The sequence below is a fragment of the Oncorhynchus nerka genome, linkage group LG20 (genome assembly GCF_034236695.1).
Source record: "Oncorhynchus nerka isolate Pitt River linkage group LG20, Oner_Uvic_2.0, whole genome shotgun sequence".
In the NCBI taxonomy this organism is placed as follows: domain Eukaryota; kingdom Metazoa; phylum Chordata; class Actinopteri; order Salmoniformes; family Salmonidae; genus Oncorhynchus; species Oncorhynchus nerka.
In genome coordinates, this window is record NC_088415.1 from 376,275 (window position 1) to 394,435 (window position 18,161).

Consider the following 18,161-nt stretch of genomic DNA (forward strand, 5'->3'; position numbering starts at 1 on the left):
GAGGATGAGGTTTTTTTATTAGTTACAAAACCACAGAGAGCATAGCGGAGTACTGCAGTGCTGTGGATATGAACAACAGAAACAAACATTAATTTGAGCTACAGTAGGGGTACATGTGTTACAGTTTCACATTCCATTTGGTGTCCAAATGTCCCGTGTGGCTCAGTGGGTGGAGCAAGGCACTGGCAACGCCAGGGTTGTGGGCTCGATTCCCACGGGGGACCAGTACCAATGAAAATGTATGCACTCACTAAGTGGCTCTGGATAAGAGCGTCTGCTAAATGACTGAAATGCAACTGTACTCCCCACTAGACCCTCCCCCATCAGGGCTGCATGCGGATGGCTCCGTCCAGCCTGATGACCTCCCCGTTGATCATGGGGTTCTCAGCCAGTGATGTCACCAGGTGAGCAAACTCTGCAGGGTCTCCCAGGCGGGACGGGAAGGGCACCTGACGGGCCAGGAACGACTGCACCTGGGGAGGGAGAGAGACCTGGGGAGGAGAGAGAGAGAGAGTGTGGGGGGGTTAGTATAGAGAGAGAGAGGTGTGGGGAGTTAGTAGAGAGAGAGAGGTGTGGGGGGGGTTAGTATAGAGAGAGAGAGAGAGAGGGGTGTGGGGGGTTAGTATAGAGAGAGAGAGAGGTGTGGGGGGTTAGTATAGAGAGAGAGAGAGAGAGAGAGGTGTGGGGGGTTAGTATAGAGAGAGAGAGAGAGGTGTGGGGGGTTAGTATAGAGAGAGAAAGGTGTGGGGGGTTATTATAGAGAGAGAGGTGTGGGGGGTTAGTATAGAGAGAGAGAGTGTGGGGGGTTAGTATAGAGAGAGGTGTGGGGGGTTAGTATAGAGAGAGGTGTGGGGGGTTAGTATATAGAGAGAGGTGTGGGGGGTTAGTATAGAGAGAGAGGTGTGGGGGGTAGTAGTTAGTATAGAGAGGTGTGGGGGTTAGTATAGAGAGAGGTGTGGGGGGTTAGTATAGAGAGAGGTGGGGGGTTATAGAGGGGGTTAGTATAGAGAAAGAGGTGTGGGGGGTTAGTATAGAGAGAGGTGTGGGGGGGTTATTATAGAGAAAGAGGTGTGGGGGGTTAGTATAGAGAGAGAGGTGGGGGGTTATTATAGAGAAAGAGGTGTGGGGGGTTAGTATAGAGAGAGGTGTGGGGGGTTATTATAGAGAGAGAGGTGTGGGGGGTTATTATAGAGAGAGAGGTGGGGGGTTATTATAGAGAGAGAGGTGGGGGTTAGTATAGAAGAGGTGTGGGGGTTAGTATAGAGAGAGAGGTGGGTAGAGAGAGGTGTGGGGGTTAGTATAGAGAGAGGTGTGGGGGTTATTATAGTGAGAGAGGTGGGGGGTTACATAGAGAGAGAGGTGGGGGTTAGTATAGAGAGAGATGTGGGGGGTATATAGAGAGAGGGGGTGGGGGGGGTTAGTATAGAGAGAGGTGGGGGGTAGTATAGAGAGAGGTGGGGGGTAGTATAGTGAGAGATAGTAGAGAGAGGTGGGGGTAGTATAGAGAGAGAGGGGTGGGGGGTAGTATAGAGAGGTGTGGGGGTTATTATAGAGAGAGGGGTGGGGGGTAGTATAGTGAGAGAGGTGTATATAGAGAGAGAGGGCTTGGGGGGGGTAGTATAGAGAGGTGTGGGGGTTATTATAGAGAGAGGGGTGGGGGTAGTATAGTGAGAGAGGTGTATATAGAGAGAGAGGTGGGGGTAGTATAGAGAGGTGTGGGGGTTATTATAGAGAGAGGGGTGGGGGTAGTATAGTGAGGTATATATAGAGAGAGAGGTGGGGGGTATAGAGAGAGAGAGGTGGGGGTTAGTATAGAGAGAGAGGTGGGGGGTTAGTATAGAGAGAGGTGTGGGGTTAGTATAGTGAGAGAGGTGTGGGGTTAGTATAGAGAGAGGTGGGGGTTAGTATAGAGAGAGAGGTGGGGGGTTATTATAGAGAGAGAGAGGTAGAGAGGGGGGTTAGTATAGTGAGAGAGGGGGGGTTATATAGAGAGAGGTGGGGGGGTAGTATAGAGAGAGATGGGGGGTAGTATAGTGAGAGAGGTGTATAGAGAGAGAGAGGTGGGGGTAGTATAGTGAGAGAGGTGTATATAGAGAGAGAGGGGTGGGGGGTAGTATAGAGAGTGTGGGGGGTTATATAGAGAGAGAGGTGGGGGTTAGTATAGTTAGAGAGAGGTGTATATAGAGAGAGAGGTGGGGGGTTAGTATAGTGAGAGAGGTGTATAGTATAGAGAGAGGTGGGGGTTAGTATAGAGAGAGGTGGGGGGTAGTATAGTGAGAGAGGTGTATATAGAGAGAGAGGTGGGGGTAGTATAGTGAGAGAGGTGTATATAGAGAGGGGTGGGGGGTAGTATAGTGAGAGAGGTGTATATAGAGAGAGAGAGGGGTGGGGGTAGTATAGAGAGAGGTGTATATAGAGAGGGGTGGGGGGTAGTATAGTGAGAGAGGTGTATATAGAGAGAGAGGTGGGGGGTAGTATAGAGAGAGGTGGGGGGTAGTATAGAGAGAGGTGGGGGGTAGTATAGTGAGAGGTGTATATATAGAGAGAGGTGGGGGGTAGTATAGTGAGAGAGGTATATATAGAGAGAGAGGTGGGGGGTAGTATAGAGAGGTGTGGGGGGTATTATAGAGAGAGGTGGGGGGTAGTATAGTGAGGTATATATAGAGAGAGAGGTGGGGGGTAGTATAGTGAGAGAGAGGTGGGGGTAGTATAGTGAGAGAGGTGTATATAGAGAGAGAGGTGGGGGGTAGTATAGTGAGAGAGGTGTATATAGAGAGAGAGAGGTGGGGGGTAGTATAGTGAGAGAGGTGTATATATAGAGAGAGTAGTATAGTGGGGGGGTAGTATAGAGAGAGGTGGGGGGTAGTATAGTGAGAGAGGTGTATATAGAGAGAGAGGTGGGGGGTAGTATAGTGAGAGAGGTGTATATAGAGCGAGAGGGGTGGGGGGTAGTATAGTGAGAGAGGTGTATATAGAGAGAGGGGTGGGGGGTAGTATAGTGAGAGAGGTGTATATAGAGAGAGAGGTGGGGGGTAGTATAGTGAGAGAGGTGTATATAGGTGGGGGGTAGTAGTAGAGAGAGAGAGGTGGGGGGTAGTATAGTGAGAGAGGTGTATATAGAGAGATAGGAGGGGGGGGTATAGAGAGAGGTGGGGGGTAGTATAGAGAGAGGTGGTAGAGAGAGGGTGGGGGGTAGTATAGTGAGAGAGGTGTATATAGAGAGAGAGGTGGGGGGTAGTATAGTGAGAGAGGTGTATATATAGAGAGAGGTGGGGGTAGTATAGAGAGAGGTGGGGGTAGTATAGTGAGAGAGGTGGGGGTAGTATAGTGAGAGAGGTGTATATAGAGAGAGGTGTATATAGAGAGGTGGGGGTAGTATAGTGAGAGAGGTGTATATAGAGAGAGAGGTGGGGGGTAGTATAGTGAGAGAGGTGTATATAGAGAGAGAGGTGGGGGGTAGTATAGTGAGAGAGGTGTATATAGAGAGAGAGGGGTGGGGGGTAGTATAGTGAGAGAGGTGTATATAGAGAGAGAGGTGGGGGGGGTAGTATAGTGAGAGAGGTGTATATAGAGAGAGAGGTGGGGGGTAGTATAGTGAGAGAGGTATATATAGAGAGAGAGAGGTGTGGGGGGTAGTATAGAGAGAGGTGTAGGGGGTGGGGGGTAGTATAGAGAGAGGTGTGGGGGTTATTATAGAGGGGTGAGAGGGGTGGGGGGTAGTATAGTGAGAGAGGTGTATATAGAGAGAGAGGTGGGGGGGTAGTATACCTTCTCAGGTAGACCTGCCAGGAGAGGAGTAGCAAACAGACCTGGGGAAGGAAGGAGGGCTCATGTTAATGTCTCACTGATTAAATAATAATAAAGATTGTTTCAAGTTCATAAATATGTGACAATTACCATCTGCTGAATACGTGACAATTACCATCTGCTGAACACGGGACAATTACCATCTGCTGAATACGTGACAATTACCATCTGCTGAATAGAGAGAGTGACAATTACCATCTGACCTGAAGAGGGACAAACCATCTGCTGAAGGAAGGACATGTTAATGTCTCATCTGATTGAATAATAATAAAGATTGTTTCAAGTTCATAAATATGTGACAATTACCATCTGCTGAATACGTGACAATTACCATCTGCTGAATACGTGACAATTACCATCTGCTGAATATGTGACAATTACCATCTGCTGAATATGTGACAAACACCATCTGCTGAATACGTGACAATTACCATCTGCTGAATACGTGACAATTACCATCTGCTGAATACGTGACAATTACCATCTGCTGAATACGGGACAATTACCATCTGCTGAATATGTGACAAACACCATCTGCTGAATATGTGACAAACACCATCTGCTGAATATGTGACAATTACCATCTGCTGTATACGTGACAATTACCATCTGCTGAACACGGGACAATTACCATCTGCTGAACACGTGACAAATACCATCAGCTGAACACGGGACAATTACCATCTGCTGAACACGGGACAATTACCATCTGCTGAATACGGGACAATTACCATCTGCTGAATACGTGCCCAAAACCTGACCAATTACCATCTGCTGAACACGTGCCCAAAACCTGACCAATTACCATCTGCTGAATACGTGCCCAAAACCTGACCAATTACCATCTGCTGAATACGGGACCAATGCCTGACCAATTACCATCTCCTGAATACAGGACCAATGCCATCTGCTGAATACGGGACCAATGCCATCTGCTGAATACGGGACCAATGCCATCTGCTGAATACGGGACCAATGCCATCTGCTGAATACGGACCAATGCCATCTGCTGAATACGGGACCAATGCCATCTGCTGAATACGGGACCAATGCCATCTGCTGAATACGGGACCAATAACATCTGCTGAATACGGGATCAATGCCATCTGCTGAATACGGGACCAATGCCATCTGCTGAATACGTGACCAATGCCATCTGCTGAATACGGGACCAATGCCATCTGCTGAATACGGGACCAATGCCATCTGCTGAATACGGGACCAATGCCATCTGCTGAATACGTGACAATTACCATCTGCTGAATACGTGACCAATACCATCTGCTGAATACGGGACCAATGCCATCTGCTGAATACGTGACAATTACCATCTGCTGAATACGTGACCAACACCATCTGCTGAATACGGGACCAATACCATCTGCTGAATACGGGACCAATGCCATCTGCTGAATATGGGACCAATGCCATCTGCTGAATACGTGACAATTACCATCTGCTGAATACGTGACCAATACCATCTGCTGAATACGGGACCAATGCCATCTGCTGAATACGGGACCAATGCCATCTGCTGAATACGGGACCAATGCCATCTGCTGAATATGGGACCAATGCCATCTGCTGAATACGTGACAATTACCATCTGCTGAATACGTGACCAATACCATCTGCTGAATACGGGACCAATGCCATCTGCTGAATACGTGACAATTACCATCTGCTGAATACGGGACCAATACCATCTGCTGAATATGCGACCAATACCATCTGCTGAATACGTGACCAATGCCATCTGCTGAATACGTGACAATTACCATCTGCTGAATACGTGACAATTACCATCTGCTGAATACGGGACCAATACCATCTGCTGAATACGTGACCAATACCATCTGCTGAATATGTGACCACAGCCATCTGCTGAATACGTGACAAAAACCATCTGCTGAATACGGGACCAAGGTCATCTGCTGAATACGTGACCAATACCATCTGCTGAACACGGGACAATACCATCTGCTGAACACGGGACAATTACCATCTGCTGAACACGGGACAATTACCATCTGCTGAACACGGGACAATTACCATCTGCTGAACACGGGACCATTACCATCTGCTGAATACAAAACGGGACCATTACCATCTGCTGAATACGTGCCCAAAACCTGACCAATTACCATCTGCTGAACACGTGCCCAAAACCTGACCAATTACCATCTGCTGAACACGTGCCCAAAACCTGACCAATTACCATCTGCTGAATACGTGCCCAAAACCTGACCAATCACCATCTGCTGAATACGGGACCAATGCCATCTCCTGAATACAGGACCAATGCCATCTGCTGAATACGTGACCAATACCATCTGCTGAATACGGGACCAATGCCATCTGCTGAATACGGGACCAATGCCATCTGCTGAATACGGGACCAATGCCATCTGCTGAATACGGGACCAATGCCATCTGCTGAATACGGGACCAATGCCATCTGCTGAATACGTGACAATTACCATCTTCTGAATACGTGACAATTACCATCTGCTGAATACGGGACCAATGCCATCTGCTGAATACGGGACAATGCCATCTGCTGAATACGGGACCAATGCCATCTGCTGAATACGGGACCAAATCTGCTGAATATGGGACCAATGCCATCTGCTGAATACGTGACAATTACCATCTGCTGAATACGTGACCAATACCATCTGCTGAATATGTGACAAATACCATCTGCTGAATACGGGACCAAGGTCATCTGCTGAATACGTGACCAATACCATCTGCTGAACACGGGACAATTACCATCTGCTGAACACGGGACAATTACCATCTGCTGAACACGGGACAATTACCATCTGCTGAACACGGGACAATTACCATCTGCTGAATACGGGACCAATGCCATCTGCTGAATACGTGACCAATAACATCTGCTGAATACGGGACCAATGCCATCTGCTGAATACGTGACCAATGCCATCTGCTGAATACGGGACCAATGCCATCTGCTGAATACGGGACATTTACATTTACATTACATTTAAGTCATTTAGCAGACGCTCTTATCCAGAGGACCAAATGCCATCTTATGACCTCCAGTGGAACAAGTGCATCTAAATCTTTTCAGGGGAGGGGGTGAGAGGGATTACTTTATCCTATCTAGGTATTCCTTAAAGAGGTGGGGACCAGGTGTCTCCGGAAGGTGGTGATTGACTCCGCTGTCCAATGCCATCTGTTTGTTCCACCATTGGGGGCCAGATAACAGTTTTGAACATGAGCGGGAACTGTACTTCCTCAGTGGTAGGGAGGCGAGCAGGCCAGAGGTGGATGAACCAGTGCCCTTGTTTGGGTGTAGGGCCTGATCAGAGCCTGGAGGACCAGGTGTTCCCCTCCATCTAGGCTGACCATGGTCTTGTAGCGGATGGACCAATGCCATGGAGGGAGCGGAGGATGACGGAGAGAACAAGGTTGAACACCATCTGCTGATGATAGGGGTTTAATGGACAGGCAAGCCCAGCCCATCTGCAGAATCCAGACGGGAGATGACAATGCCATTCTGCTTCCTGTGTGAGGCAGGGTCCAATGCCGGATCTAGAGCATGAATACAGGAACGGGCCACCTGATGTTAGTTGAGAACGACAGGGTGTTGTCCAGGATCACGCCAAGGTTCTTAGCGCTCTGGGAGGAGGACACAATGCCATCTGCTGAATACGGGACCAATGCCATCTGCTGAATACGGGACCAATGCCATCTGCTGAATACGTGACAATTACCATCTGCTGAATACGTGACCAATACCATCTGCTGAATACGGGACCAATGCCATCTGCTGAATACGTGACAATTACCATCTGCTGAATACGTGACCAACACCATCTGCTGAATACGGGACCAATACCATCTGCTGAATACGGGACCAATGCCATCTGCTGAATACGGGACCAATGCCATCTGCTGAATACGTGACAATTACCATCTGCTGAATACGTGACCAATACCATCTGCTGAATACGGGACCAATGCCATCTGCTGAATACGGGACCAATGCCATCTGCTGAATACGGGACCAATGCCATCTGCTGAATACGGGACCAATGCCATCTGCTGAATATGGGACCAATGCCATCTGCTGAATACGTGACAATTACCATCTGCTGAATACGTGACCAATACCATCTGCTGAATACGGGACCAATGCCATCTGCTGAATACGTGACAATTACCATCTGCTGAATACGGGACCAATACCATCTGCTGAATATGCGACCAATACCATCTGCTGAATACGTGACCAATGCCATCTGCTGAATACGTGACAATTACCATCTGCTGAATACGTGACAATTACCATCTGCTGAATACGGGACCAATACCATCTGCTGAATACGTGACCAATACCATCTGCTGAATATGTGACCACAGCCATCTGCTGAATACGTGACAAAAACCATCTGCTGAATACGGGACCAAGGTCATCTGCTGAATACGTGACCAATACCATCTGCTGAACACGGGACAATTACCATCTGCTGAACACGGGACAATTACCATCTGCTGAACACGGGACAATTACCATCTGCTGAACACGGGACAATTACCATCTGCTGAACACGGGACCATTACCATCTGCTGAATACGTGCCCAAAACCTGACCAATTACCATCTGCTGAATACGTGCCCAAAACCTGACCAATTACCATCTGCTGAACACGTGCCCAAAACCTGACCAATTACCATCTGCTGAACACGTGCCCAAAACCTGACCAATTACCATCTGCTGAATACGTGCCCAAAACCTGACCAATTACCATCTGCTGAATACGGGACCAATGCCATCTCCTGAATACAGGACCAATGCCATCTGCTGAATACGTGACCAATACCATCTGCTGAATACGGGACCAATGCCATCTGCTGAATACGGGACCAATGCCATCTGCTGAATACGTGACCAATGCCATCTGCTGAATACGTGACCAATGCCATCTGCTGAATACGGGACCAATGCCATCTGCTGAATACGTGACAATTACCATCTGCTGAATACGTGACCAAAACCATCTGCTGAATACGTGACCAATACCATCTGCTGAATACGGGACCAATGCCATCTGCTGAATACGGGACCAATGCCATCTGCTGAATACGGGACCAATGCCATCTGCTGAATACGTGACAATTACCATCTGCTGAATACGTGACCAATACCATCTGCTGAATACGTGACCAATACCATCTGCTGAATACGGGACCAATGCCATCTGCTGAATACGTGACAAATACCATCTGCTGAATACGGGACCAATACCATCTGCTGAATATGCGACCAATACCATCTGCTGAATACGTGACCAATGCCATCTGCTGAATACGTGACAATTACCATCTGCTGAATACGTGACAATTACCATCTGCTGAATACGGGACCAATACCATCTGCTGAATACGTGACCAATACCATCTGCTGAATACATGACCACAGCCATCTGCTGAATACGTGACAAATACCATCTGCTGAATACGGGACCAAGGTCATCTGCTGAATACGTGACCAATACCATCTGCTGAATACGCGACCATACCATCTGCTGAATACGCGACCAATACCATCTGCTGAATACGTGACCAATACCATCTGCTGAATACGTGACCAATACCATCTGCTGAATGCGGGACCAATGCCATCTGCTGAATACGTGACAATTACCATCTGCTGAATACGGGACCAATACCATCTGCTGAATATGCGACCAATACCATCTGCTGAATACGTGACCAATGCCATCTGCTGAATACGTGACAATTACCATCTGCTGAATACGTGACAATTACCATCTGCTGAATACGGGACCAATACCATCTGCTGAATACGTGACCAATACCATCTGCTGAATATGTGACCACAGCCATCTGCTGAATACGTGACAAAAACCATCTGCTGAATACGGGACCAAGGTCATCTGCTGAATACGTGACCAATACCATCTGCTGAACACGGGACAATTACCATCTGCTGAAACGGGACAATTACCATCTGCTGAACACGGACAATTACCATCTGCTGAACACGGGACAATTACCATCTGCTGAACACGGACCATTACCATCTGCTGAATACGTGCCCAAAACCTGACCAATTACCATCTGCTGAATACGTGCCCAAAACCTGACCAATTACCATCTGCTGAACACGTGCCCAAAACCTGACCAATTACCATCTGCTGAACACGTGCCCAAAACCTGACCAATTACCATCTGCTGAATACGTGCCCAAAACCTGACCAATCACCATCTGCTGAATACGGGACCAATGCCATCTCCTGAATACAGGACCAATGCCATCTGCTGAATACGTGACCAATACCATCTGCTGAATACGGGACCAATGCCATCTGCTGAATACGGGACCAATGCCATCTGCTGAATACGGGACCAATGCCATCTGCTGAATACGGGACCAATGCCATCTGCTGAATACGTGACAATTACCATCTGCTGAATACGTGACAATTACCATCTGCTGAATACGGGACCAATGCCATCTGCTGAATACGGGACCAATGCCATCTGCTGAATATGGGACCAATGCCATCTGCTGAATACGTGACAATTACCATCTGCTGAATACGTGACCAATACCATCTGCTGAATATGTGACCACAGCCATCTGCTGAATACGTGACAAATACCATCTGCTGAATACGGGACCAAGGTCATCTGCTGAATACGTGACCAATACCATCTGCTGAACACGGGACAATTACCATCTGCTGAACACGGGACAATTACCATCTGCTGAACACGGGACAAATACCATCTGCTGAACACGGACAATTACCATCTGCTGAACACGGGACCATTACCATCTGCTGAATACGTGCCCAAAACCTGACCAATTACCATCTGCTGAATACGTGATCAAAACCTGACCAATTACCATCTGCTGAATACGTGCCCAAAACCTGACCAATTACCATCTGCTGAACACGTGCCCAAAACCTGACCAATTACCATCTGCTGAACACGTGCCCAAAACCTGACCAATTACCATCTGCTGAATACGTGCCCAAAACCTGACCAATTACCATCTGCTGAATACGGGACCAATGCCATCTCCTGAATACAGGACCAATGCCATCTGCTGAATACGTGACCAATACCATCTGCTGAATACGGGACCAATGCCATCTGCTGAATACGGGACCAATGCCATCTGCTGAATACGTGACAATTACCATCTGCTGAATACGTGACCAATGCCATCTGCTGAATACGGGACCAATGCCATCTGCTGAATACGTGACAATTACCATCTGCTGAATACGTGACCAAAACCATCTGCTGAATACGTGACCAATACCATCTGCTGAATACGGGACCAATGCCATCTGCTGAATACGTGACAATTACCATCTGCTGAATACGGGACCAATACCATCTGCTGAATATGCGACCAATACCATCTGCTGAATACGTGACCAATGCCATCTGCTGAATACGTGACAATTACCATCTGCTGAATACGTGACAATTACCATCTGCTGAATACGTGACAATTACCATCTGCTGAATACGTGACAATTACCATCTGCTGAATACGTGACAATTACCATCTGCTGAATACGTGACAATTACCATCTGCTGAATACGTGACAATTACCATCTGCTGAATACGTGACAATTACCATCTGCTGAATACGTGACAATTACCATCTGCTGAATACGTGACAATTACCATCTGCTGAACACGTGACAATTACCATCTGCTGAATACGTGACAATTACCATCTGCTGAACACGGGACAATTACCATCTGCTGAACACGGGACAATTACCATCTGCTGAATACGGGACAATTACCATCTGCTGAATACGTGCCCAAAACCTGACCAATTACCATCTGCTGAACACGTGCCCAAAACCTGACCAATTACCATCTGCTGAATACGTGCCCAAAACCTGACCAATTACCATCTGCTGAATACGGGACCAATGCCTGACCAATTACCATCTCCTGAATACAGGACCAATGCCATCTGCTGAATACGGGACCAATGCCATCTGCTGAATACGGGACCAATGCCATCTGCTGAATACGGGACCAATGCCATCTGCTGAATACGGGACCAATGCCATCTGCTGAATACGGGACCAATGCCATCTGCTGAATACGGGACCAATGCCATCTGCTGAATACGTGACCAATAACATCTGCTGAATACGGGATCAATGCCATCTGCTGAATACGGGACCAATGCCATCTGCTGAATACGGGACCAATGCCATCTGCTGAATACGGGACCAATGCCATCTGCTGAATACGGGACCAATGCCATCTGCTGAATACGGGACCAATGCCATCTGCTGAATACGTGACAATTACCATCTGCTGAATACGTGACCAATACCATCTGCTGAATACGGGACCAATGCCATCTGCTGAATACGTGACAATTACCATCTGCTGAATACGTGACCAACACCATCTGCTGAATACGGGACCAATACCATCTGCTGAATACGGGACCAATGCCATCTGCTGAATACGGGACCAATGCCATCTGCTGAATACGTGACAATTACCATCTGCTGAATACGTGACCAATACCATCTGCTGAATACGGGACCAATGCCATCTGCTGAATACGGGACCAATGCCATCTGCTGAATACGGGACCAATGCCATCTGCTGAATATGGGACCAATACCATCTGCTGAATACGGGACCAATGCCATCTGCTGAATACGTGACAATTACCATCTGCTGAATACGGGACCAATACCATCTGCTGAATATGCGACCAATACCATCTGCTGAATACGTGACCAATGCCATCTGCTGAATACGTGACAATTACCATCTGCTGAATACGTGACAATTACCATCTGCTGAATACGGGACCAATACCATCTGCTGAATACGTGACCAATACCATCTGCTGAATATGTGACCACAGCCATCTGCTGAATACGTGACAAAAACCATCTGCTGAATACGGGACCAAGGTCATCTGCTGAATACGTGACCAATACCATCTGCTGAACACGGACAATACCATCTGCTGAACACGGACAATTACCATCTGCTGAACACGGACAATTACCATCTGCTGAACACGGGACAATTACCATCTGCTGAACACGGACCATTACCATCTGCTGAATACGTGCCCAAAACCTGACCAATTACCATCTGCTGAATACGTGCCCAAAACCTGACCAATTACCATCTGCTGAACACGTGCCCAAAACCTGACCAATTACCATCTGCTGAACACGTGCCCAAAACCTGACCAATTACCATCTGCTGAATACGTGCCCAAAACCTGACCAATCACCATCTGCTGAATACGGGACCAATGCCATCTCCTGAATACAGGACCAATGCCATCTGCTGAATACGTGACCAATACCATCTGCTGAATACGGGACCAATGCCATCTGCTGAATACGGGACCAATGCCATCTGCTGAATACGGGACCAATGCCATCTGCTGAATACGGGACCAATGCCATCTGCTGAATACGGGACCAATGCCATCTGCTGAATACGTGACAATTACCATCTTCTGAATACGTGACAATTACCATCTGCTGAATACGGGACCAATGCCATCTGCTGAATACGGGACCAATGCCATCTGCTGAATACGGGACCAATGCCATCTGCTGAATACGGGACCAATGCCATCTGCTGAATATGGGACCAATGCCATCTGCTGAATACGTGACAATTACCATCTGCTGAATACGTGACCAATACCATCTGCTGAATATGTGACAAATACCATCTGCTGAATACGGGACCAAGGTCATCTGCTGAATACGTGACCAATACCATCTGCTGAACACGGGACAATTACCATCTGCTGAACACGGGACAATTACCATCTGCTGAACACGGGACAATTACCATCTGCTGAACACGGGACAATTACCATCTGCTGAATACGGGACCAATGCCATCTGCTGAATACGTGACCAATAACATCTGCTGAATACGGGACCAATGCCATCTGCTGAATACGGGACCAATGCCATCTGCTGAATACGGGACCAATGCCATCTGCTGAATACGGGACCAATGCCATCTGCTGAATACGGGACCAATGCCATCTGCTGAATACGGGACCAATGCCATCTGCTGAATACGTGACAATTACCATCTGCTGAATACGTGACCAATACCATCTGCTGAATACGGGACCAATGCCATCTGCTGAATACGTGACAATTACCATCTGCTGAATACGTGACCAACACCATCTGCTGAATACGTGACCAACACCATCTGCTGAATACGGGACCAATACCATCTGCTGAATACGGGACCAATGCCATCTGCTGAATACGGGACCAATGCCATCTGCTGAATACGTGACAATTACCATCTGCTGAATACGGGACCAATACCATCTGCTGAATACGTGACCAATACCATCTGCTGAATATGTGACCACAGCCATCTGCTGAATACGTGACAAAAACCATCTGCTGAATACGGGACCAAGGTCATCTGCTGAATACGTGACCAATACCATCTGCTGAACACGGGACAATTACCATCTGCTGAACACGGGACAATTACCATCTGCTGAACACGGGACAATTACCATCTGCTGAACACGGGACAATTACCATCTGCTGAACACGGGACAATTACCATCTGCTGAACACGGGACCATTACCATCTGCTGAATACGTGCCCAAAACCTGACCAATTACCATCTGCTGAATACGTGCCCAAAACCTGACCAATTACCATCTGCTGAACACGTGCCCAAAACCTGACCAATACCATCTGCTGAACACGTGCCCAAAACCTGACCAATTACCATCTGCTGAATACGTGCCCAAAACCTGACCAATTACCATCTGCTGAATACGGGACCAATGCCATCTCCTGAATACAGGACCAATGCCATCTGCTGAATACGTGACCAATACCATCTGCTGAATACGGGACCAATGCCATCTGCTGAATACGGGACCAATGCCATCTGCTGAATACGTGACAATTACCATCTGCTGAATACGTGACCAATGCCATCTGCTGAATACGGGACCAATGCCATCTGCTGAATACGTGACAATTACCATCTGCTGAATACGTGACCAAAACCATCTGCTGAATACGTGACCAATACCATCTGCTGAATACGGGACCAATGCCATCTGCTGAATACGGGACCAATGCCATCTGCTGAATACGGGACCAATGCCATCTGCTGAATACGTGACAATTACCATCTGCTGAATACGTGACCAATACCATCTGCTGAATACGTGACCAATACCATCTGCTGAATACGGGACCAATGCCATCTGCTGAATACGTGACAATTACCATCTGCTGAATACGGGACCAATACCATCTGCTGAATATGCGACCAATACCATCTGCTGAATACGTGACCAATGCCATCTGCTGAATACGTGACAATTACCATCTGCTGAATACGTGACAATTACCATCTGCTGAATACGGGACCAATACCATCTGCTGAATACGTGACCAATACCATCTGCTGAATACATGACCACAGCCATCTGCTGAATACGTGACAAATACCATCTGCTGAATACGGGACCAAGGTCATCTGCTGAATACGTGACCAATACCATCTGCTGAATACGCGACCATACCATCTGCTGAATACGCGACCAATACCATCTGCTGAATACGTGACCAATACCATCTGCTGAATGCGGGACCAATGCCATCTGCTGAATACGTGACAATTACCATCTGCTGAATACGGGACCAATGCCATCTGCTGAATACGTGACAATTACCATCTGCTGAATACGGGACCAATACCATCTGCTGAATATGCGACCAATACCATCTGCTGAATACGTGACCAATGCCATCTGCTGAATACGTGACAATTACCATCTGCTGAATACGTGACAATTACCATCTGCTGAATACGGGACCAATACCATCTGCTGAATACGTGACCAATACCATCTGCTGAATATGTGACCACAGCCATCTGCTGAATACGTGACAAAAACCATCTGCTGAATACGGGACCAAGGTCATCTGCTGAATACGTGACCAATACCATCTGCTGAACACGGGACAATTACCATCTGCTGAACACGGGACAATTACCATCTGCTGAACACGGGACAATTACCATCTGCTGAACACGGGACAATTACCATCTGCTGAACACGGGACCATTACCATCTGCTGAATACGTGCCCAAAACCTGACCAATTACCATCTGCTGAATACGTGCCCAAAACCTGACCAATTACCATCTGCTGAACACGTGCCCAAAACCTGACCAATTACCATCTGCTGAACACGTGCCCAAAACCTGACCAATTACCATCTGCTGAATACGTGCCCAAAACCTGACCAATCACCATCTGCTGAATACGGGACCAATGCCATCTCCTGAATACAGGACCAATGCCATCTGCTGAATACGTGACCAAACCATCTGCTGAATACGGGACCAATGCCATCTGCTGAATACGGGACCAATGCCATCTGCTGAATACGGGACCAATGCCATCTGCTGAATACGGGACCAATGCCATCTGCTGAATACGTGACAATTACCATCTGCTGAATACGTGACAATTACCATCTGCTGAATACGGGACCAATGCCATCTGCTGAATACGGGACCAATGCCATCTGCTGAATATGGGACCAATGCCATCTGCTGAATACGTGACAATTACCATCTGCTGAATACGTGACCAATACCATCTGCTGAATATGTGACCACAGCCATCTGCTGAATACGTGACAAATACCATCTGCTGAATACGGGACCAATGCCATCTGCTGAATACGTGACAATTACCATCTGCTGAATACGTGACCAATACCATCTGCTGAATATGTGACCACAGCCATCTGCTGAATACGTGACAAATACCATCTGCTGAATACGGGACCAAGGTCATCTGCTGAATACGTGACCAATACCATCTGCTGAACACGGGACAATTACCATCTGCTGAACACGGGACAATTACCATCTGCTGAACACGGGACAATTACCATCTGCTGAACACGGGACAATTACCATCTGCTGAACACGGGACCATTACCATCTGCTGAATACGTGCCCAAAACCTGACCAATTACCATCTGCTGAATACGTGCCCAAAACCTGACCAATTACCATCTGCTGAATACGTGCCCAAAACCTGACCAATTACCATCTGCTGAACACGTGCCCAAAACCTGACCAATTACCATCTGCTGAACACGTGCCCAAAACCTGACCAATTACCATCTGCTGAATACGTGCCCAAAACCTGACCAATTACCATCTGCTGAATACGGGACCAATGCCATCTCCTGAATACAGGACCAATGCCATCTGCTGAATACGTGACCAATACCATCTGCTGAATACGGGACCAATGCCATCTGCTGAATACGGGACCAATGCCATCTGCTGAATACGTGACAATTACCATCTGCTGAATACGTGACCAATGCCATCTGCTGAATACGGGACCAATGCCATCTGCTGAATACGTGACAATTACCATCTGCTGAATACGTGACCAAAACCATCTGCTGAATACGTGACCAATACCATCTGCTGAATACGGGACCAATGCCATCTGCTGAATACGGGACCAATGCCATCTGCTGAATACGTGACAATTACCATCTGCTGAATACGGGACCAATACCATCTGCTGAATACGTGACCAATACCATCTGCTGAATATGTGACCACAGCCATCTGCTGAATACGTGACAAAAACCATCTGCTGAATACGGGACCAAGGTCATCTGCTGAATACGTGACCAATACCATCTGCTGAACACGGGACAATTACCATCTGCTGAACACGGGACAATTACCATCTGCTGAACACGGGACAATTACCATCTGCTGAACACGGGACCATTACCATCTGCTGAATACGTGCCCAAAACCTGACCAATTACCATCTGCTGAATACGTGCCCAAAACCTGACCAATTACCATCTGCTGAACACGTGCCCAAAACCTGACCAATTACCATCTGCTGAACACGTGCCCAAAACCTGACCAATTACCATCTGCTGAATACGTGCCCAAAACCTGACCAATCACCATCTGCTGAATACGGGACCAATGCCATCTCCTGAATACAGGACCAATGCCATCTGCTGAATACGTGACCAATACCATCTGCTGAATACGGGACCAATGCCATCTGCTGAATACGGGACCAATGCCATCTGCTGAATACGGGACCAATGCCATCTGCTGAATACGGGACCAATGCCATCTGCTGAATACGTGACAATTGCCATCTGCTGAATACGTGACAATTACCATCTGCTGAATACGTGACAATTACCATCTGCTGAATACGGGACCAATGCCATCTGCTGAATACGGGAC

At 47.6% G+C, this 18,161-nt stretch overlaps 1 protein-coding gene across 1 annotated transcript in view; it reads right to left on the minus strand.

Moving 5' to 3' along the window:
- Positions 1 to 18,161, minus strand: part of hsd17b10 (hydroxysteroid (17-beta) dehydrogenase 10) — a 41,362-nt gene continuing 23,201 nt past the window's right edge. Inside the window, exons 6-7 of the mRNA XM_065005107.1 lie at positions 3,769 to 3,809; positions 1 to 473 (exon numbers count right to left, since the gene is read on the minus strand). Coding sequence (XP_064861179.1) covers positions 324 to 473; positions 3,769 to 3,809 — 191 coding nt within the window. The 3' untranslated portion in view covers positions 1 to 323. The remainder of the gene's footprint in view (positions 474 to 3,768; positions 3,810 to 18,161) is intronic.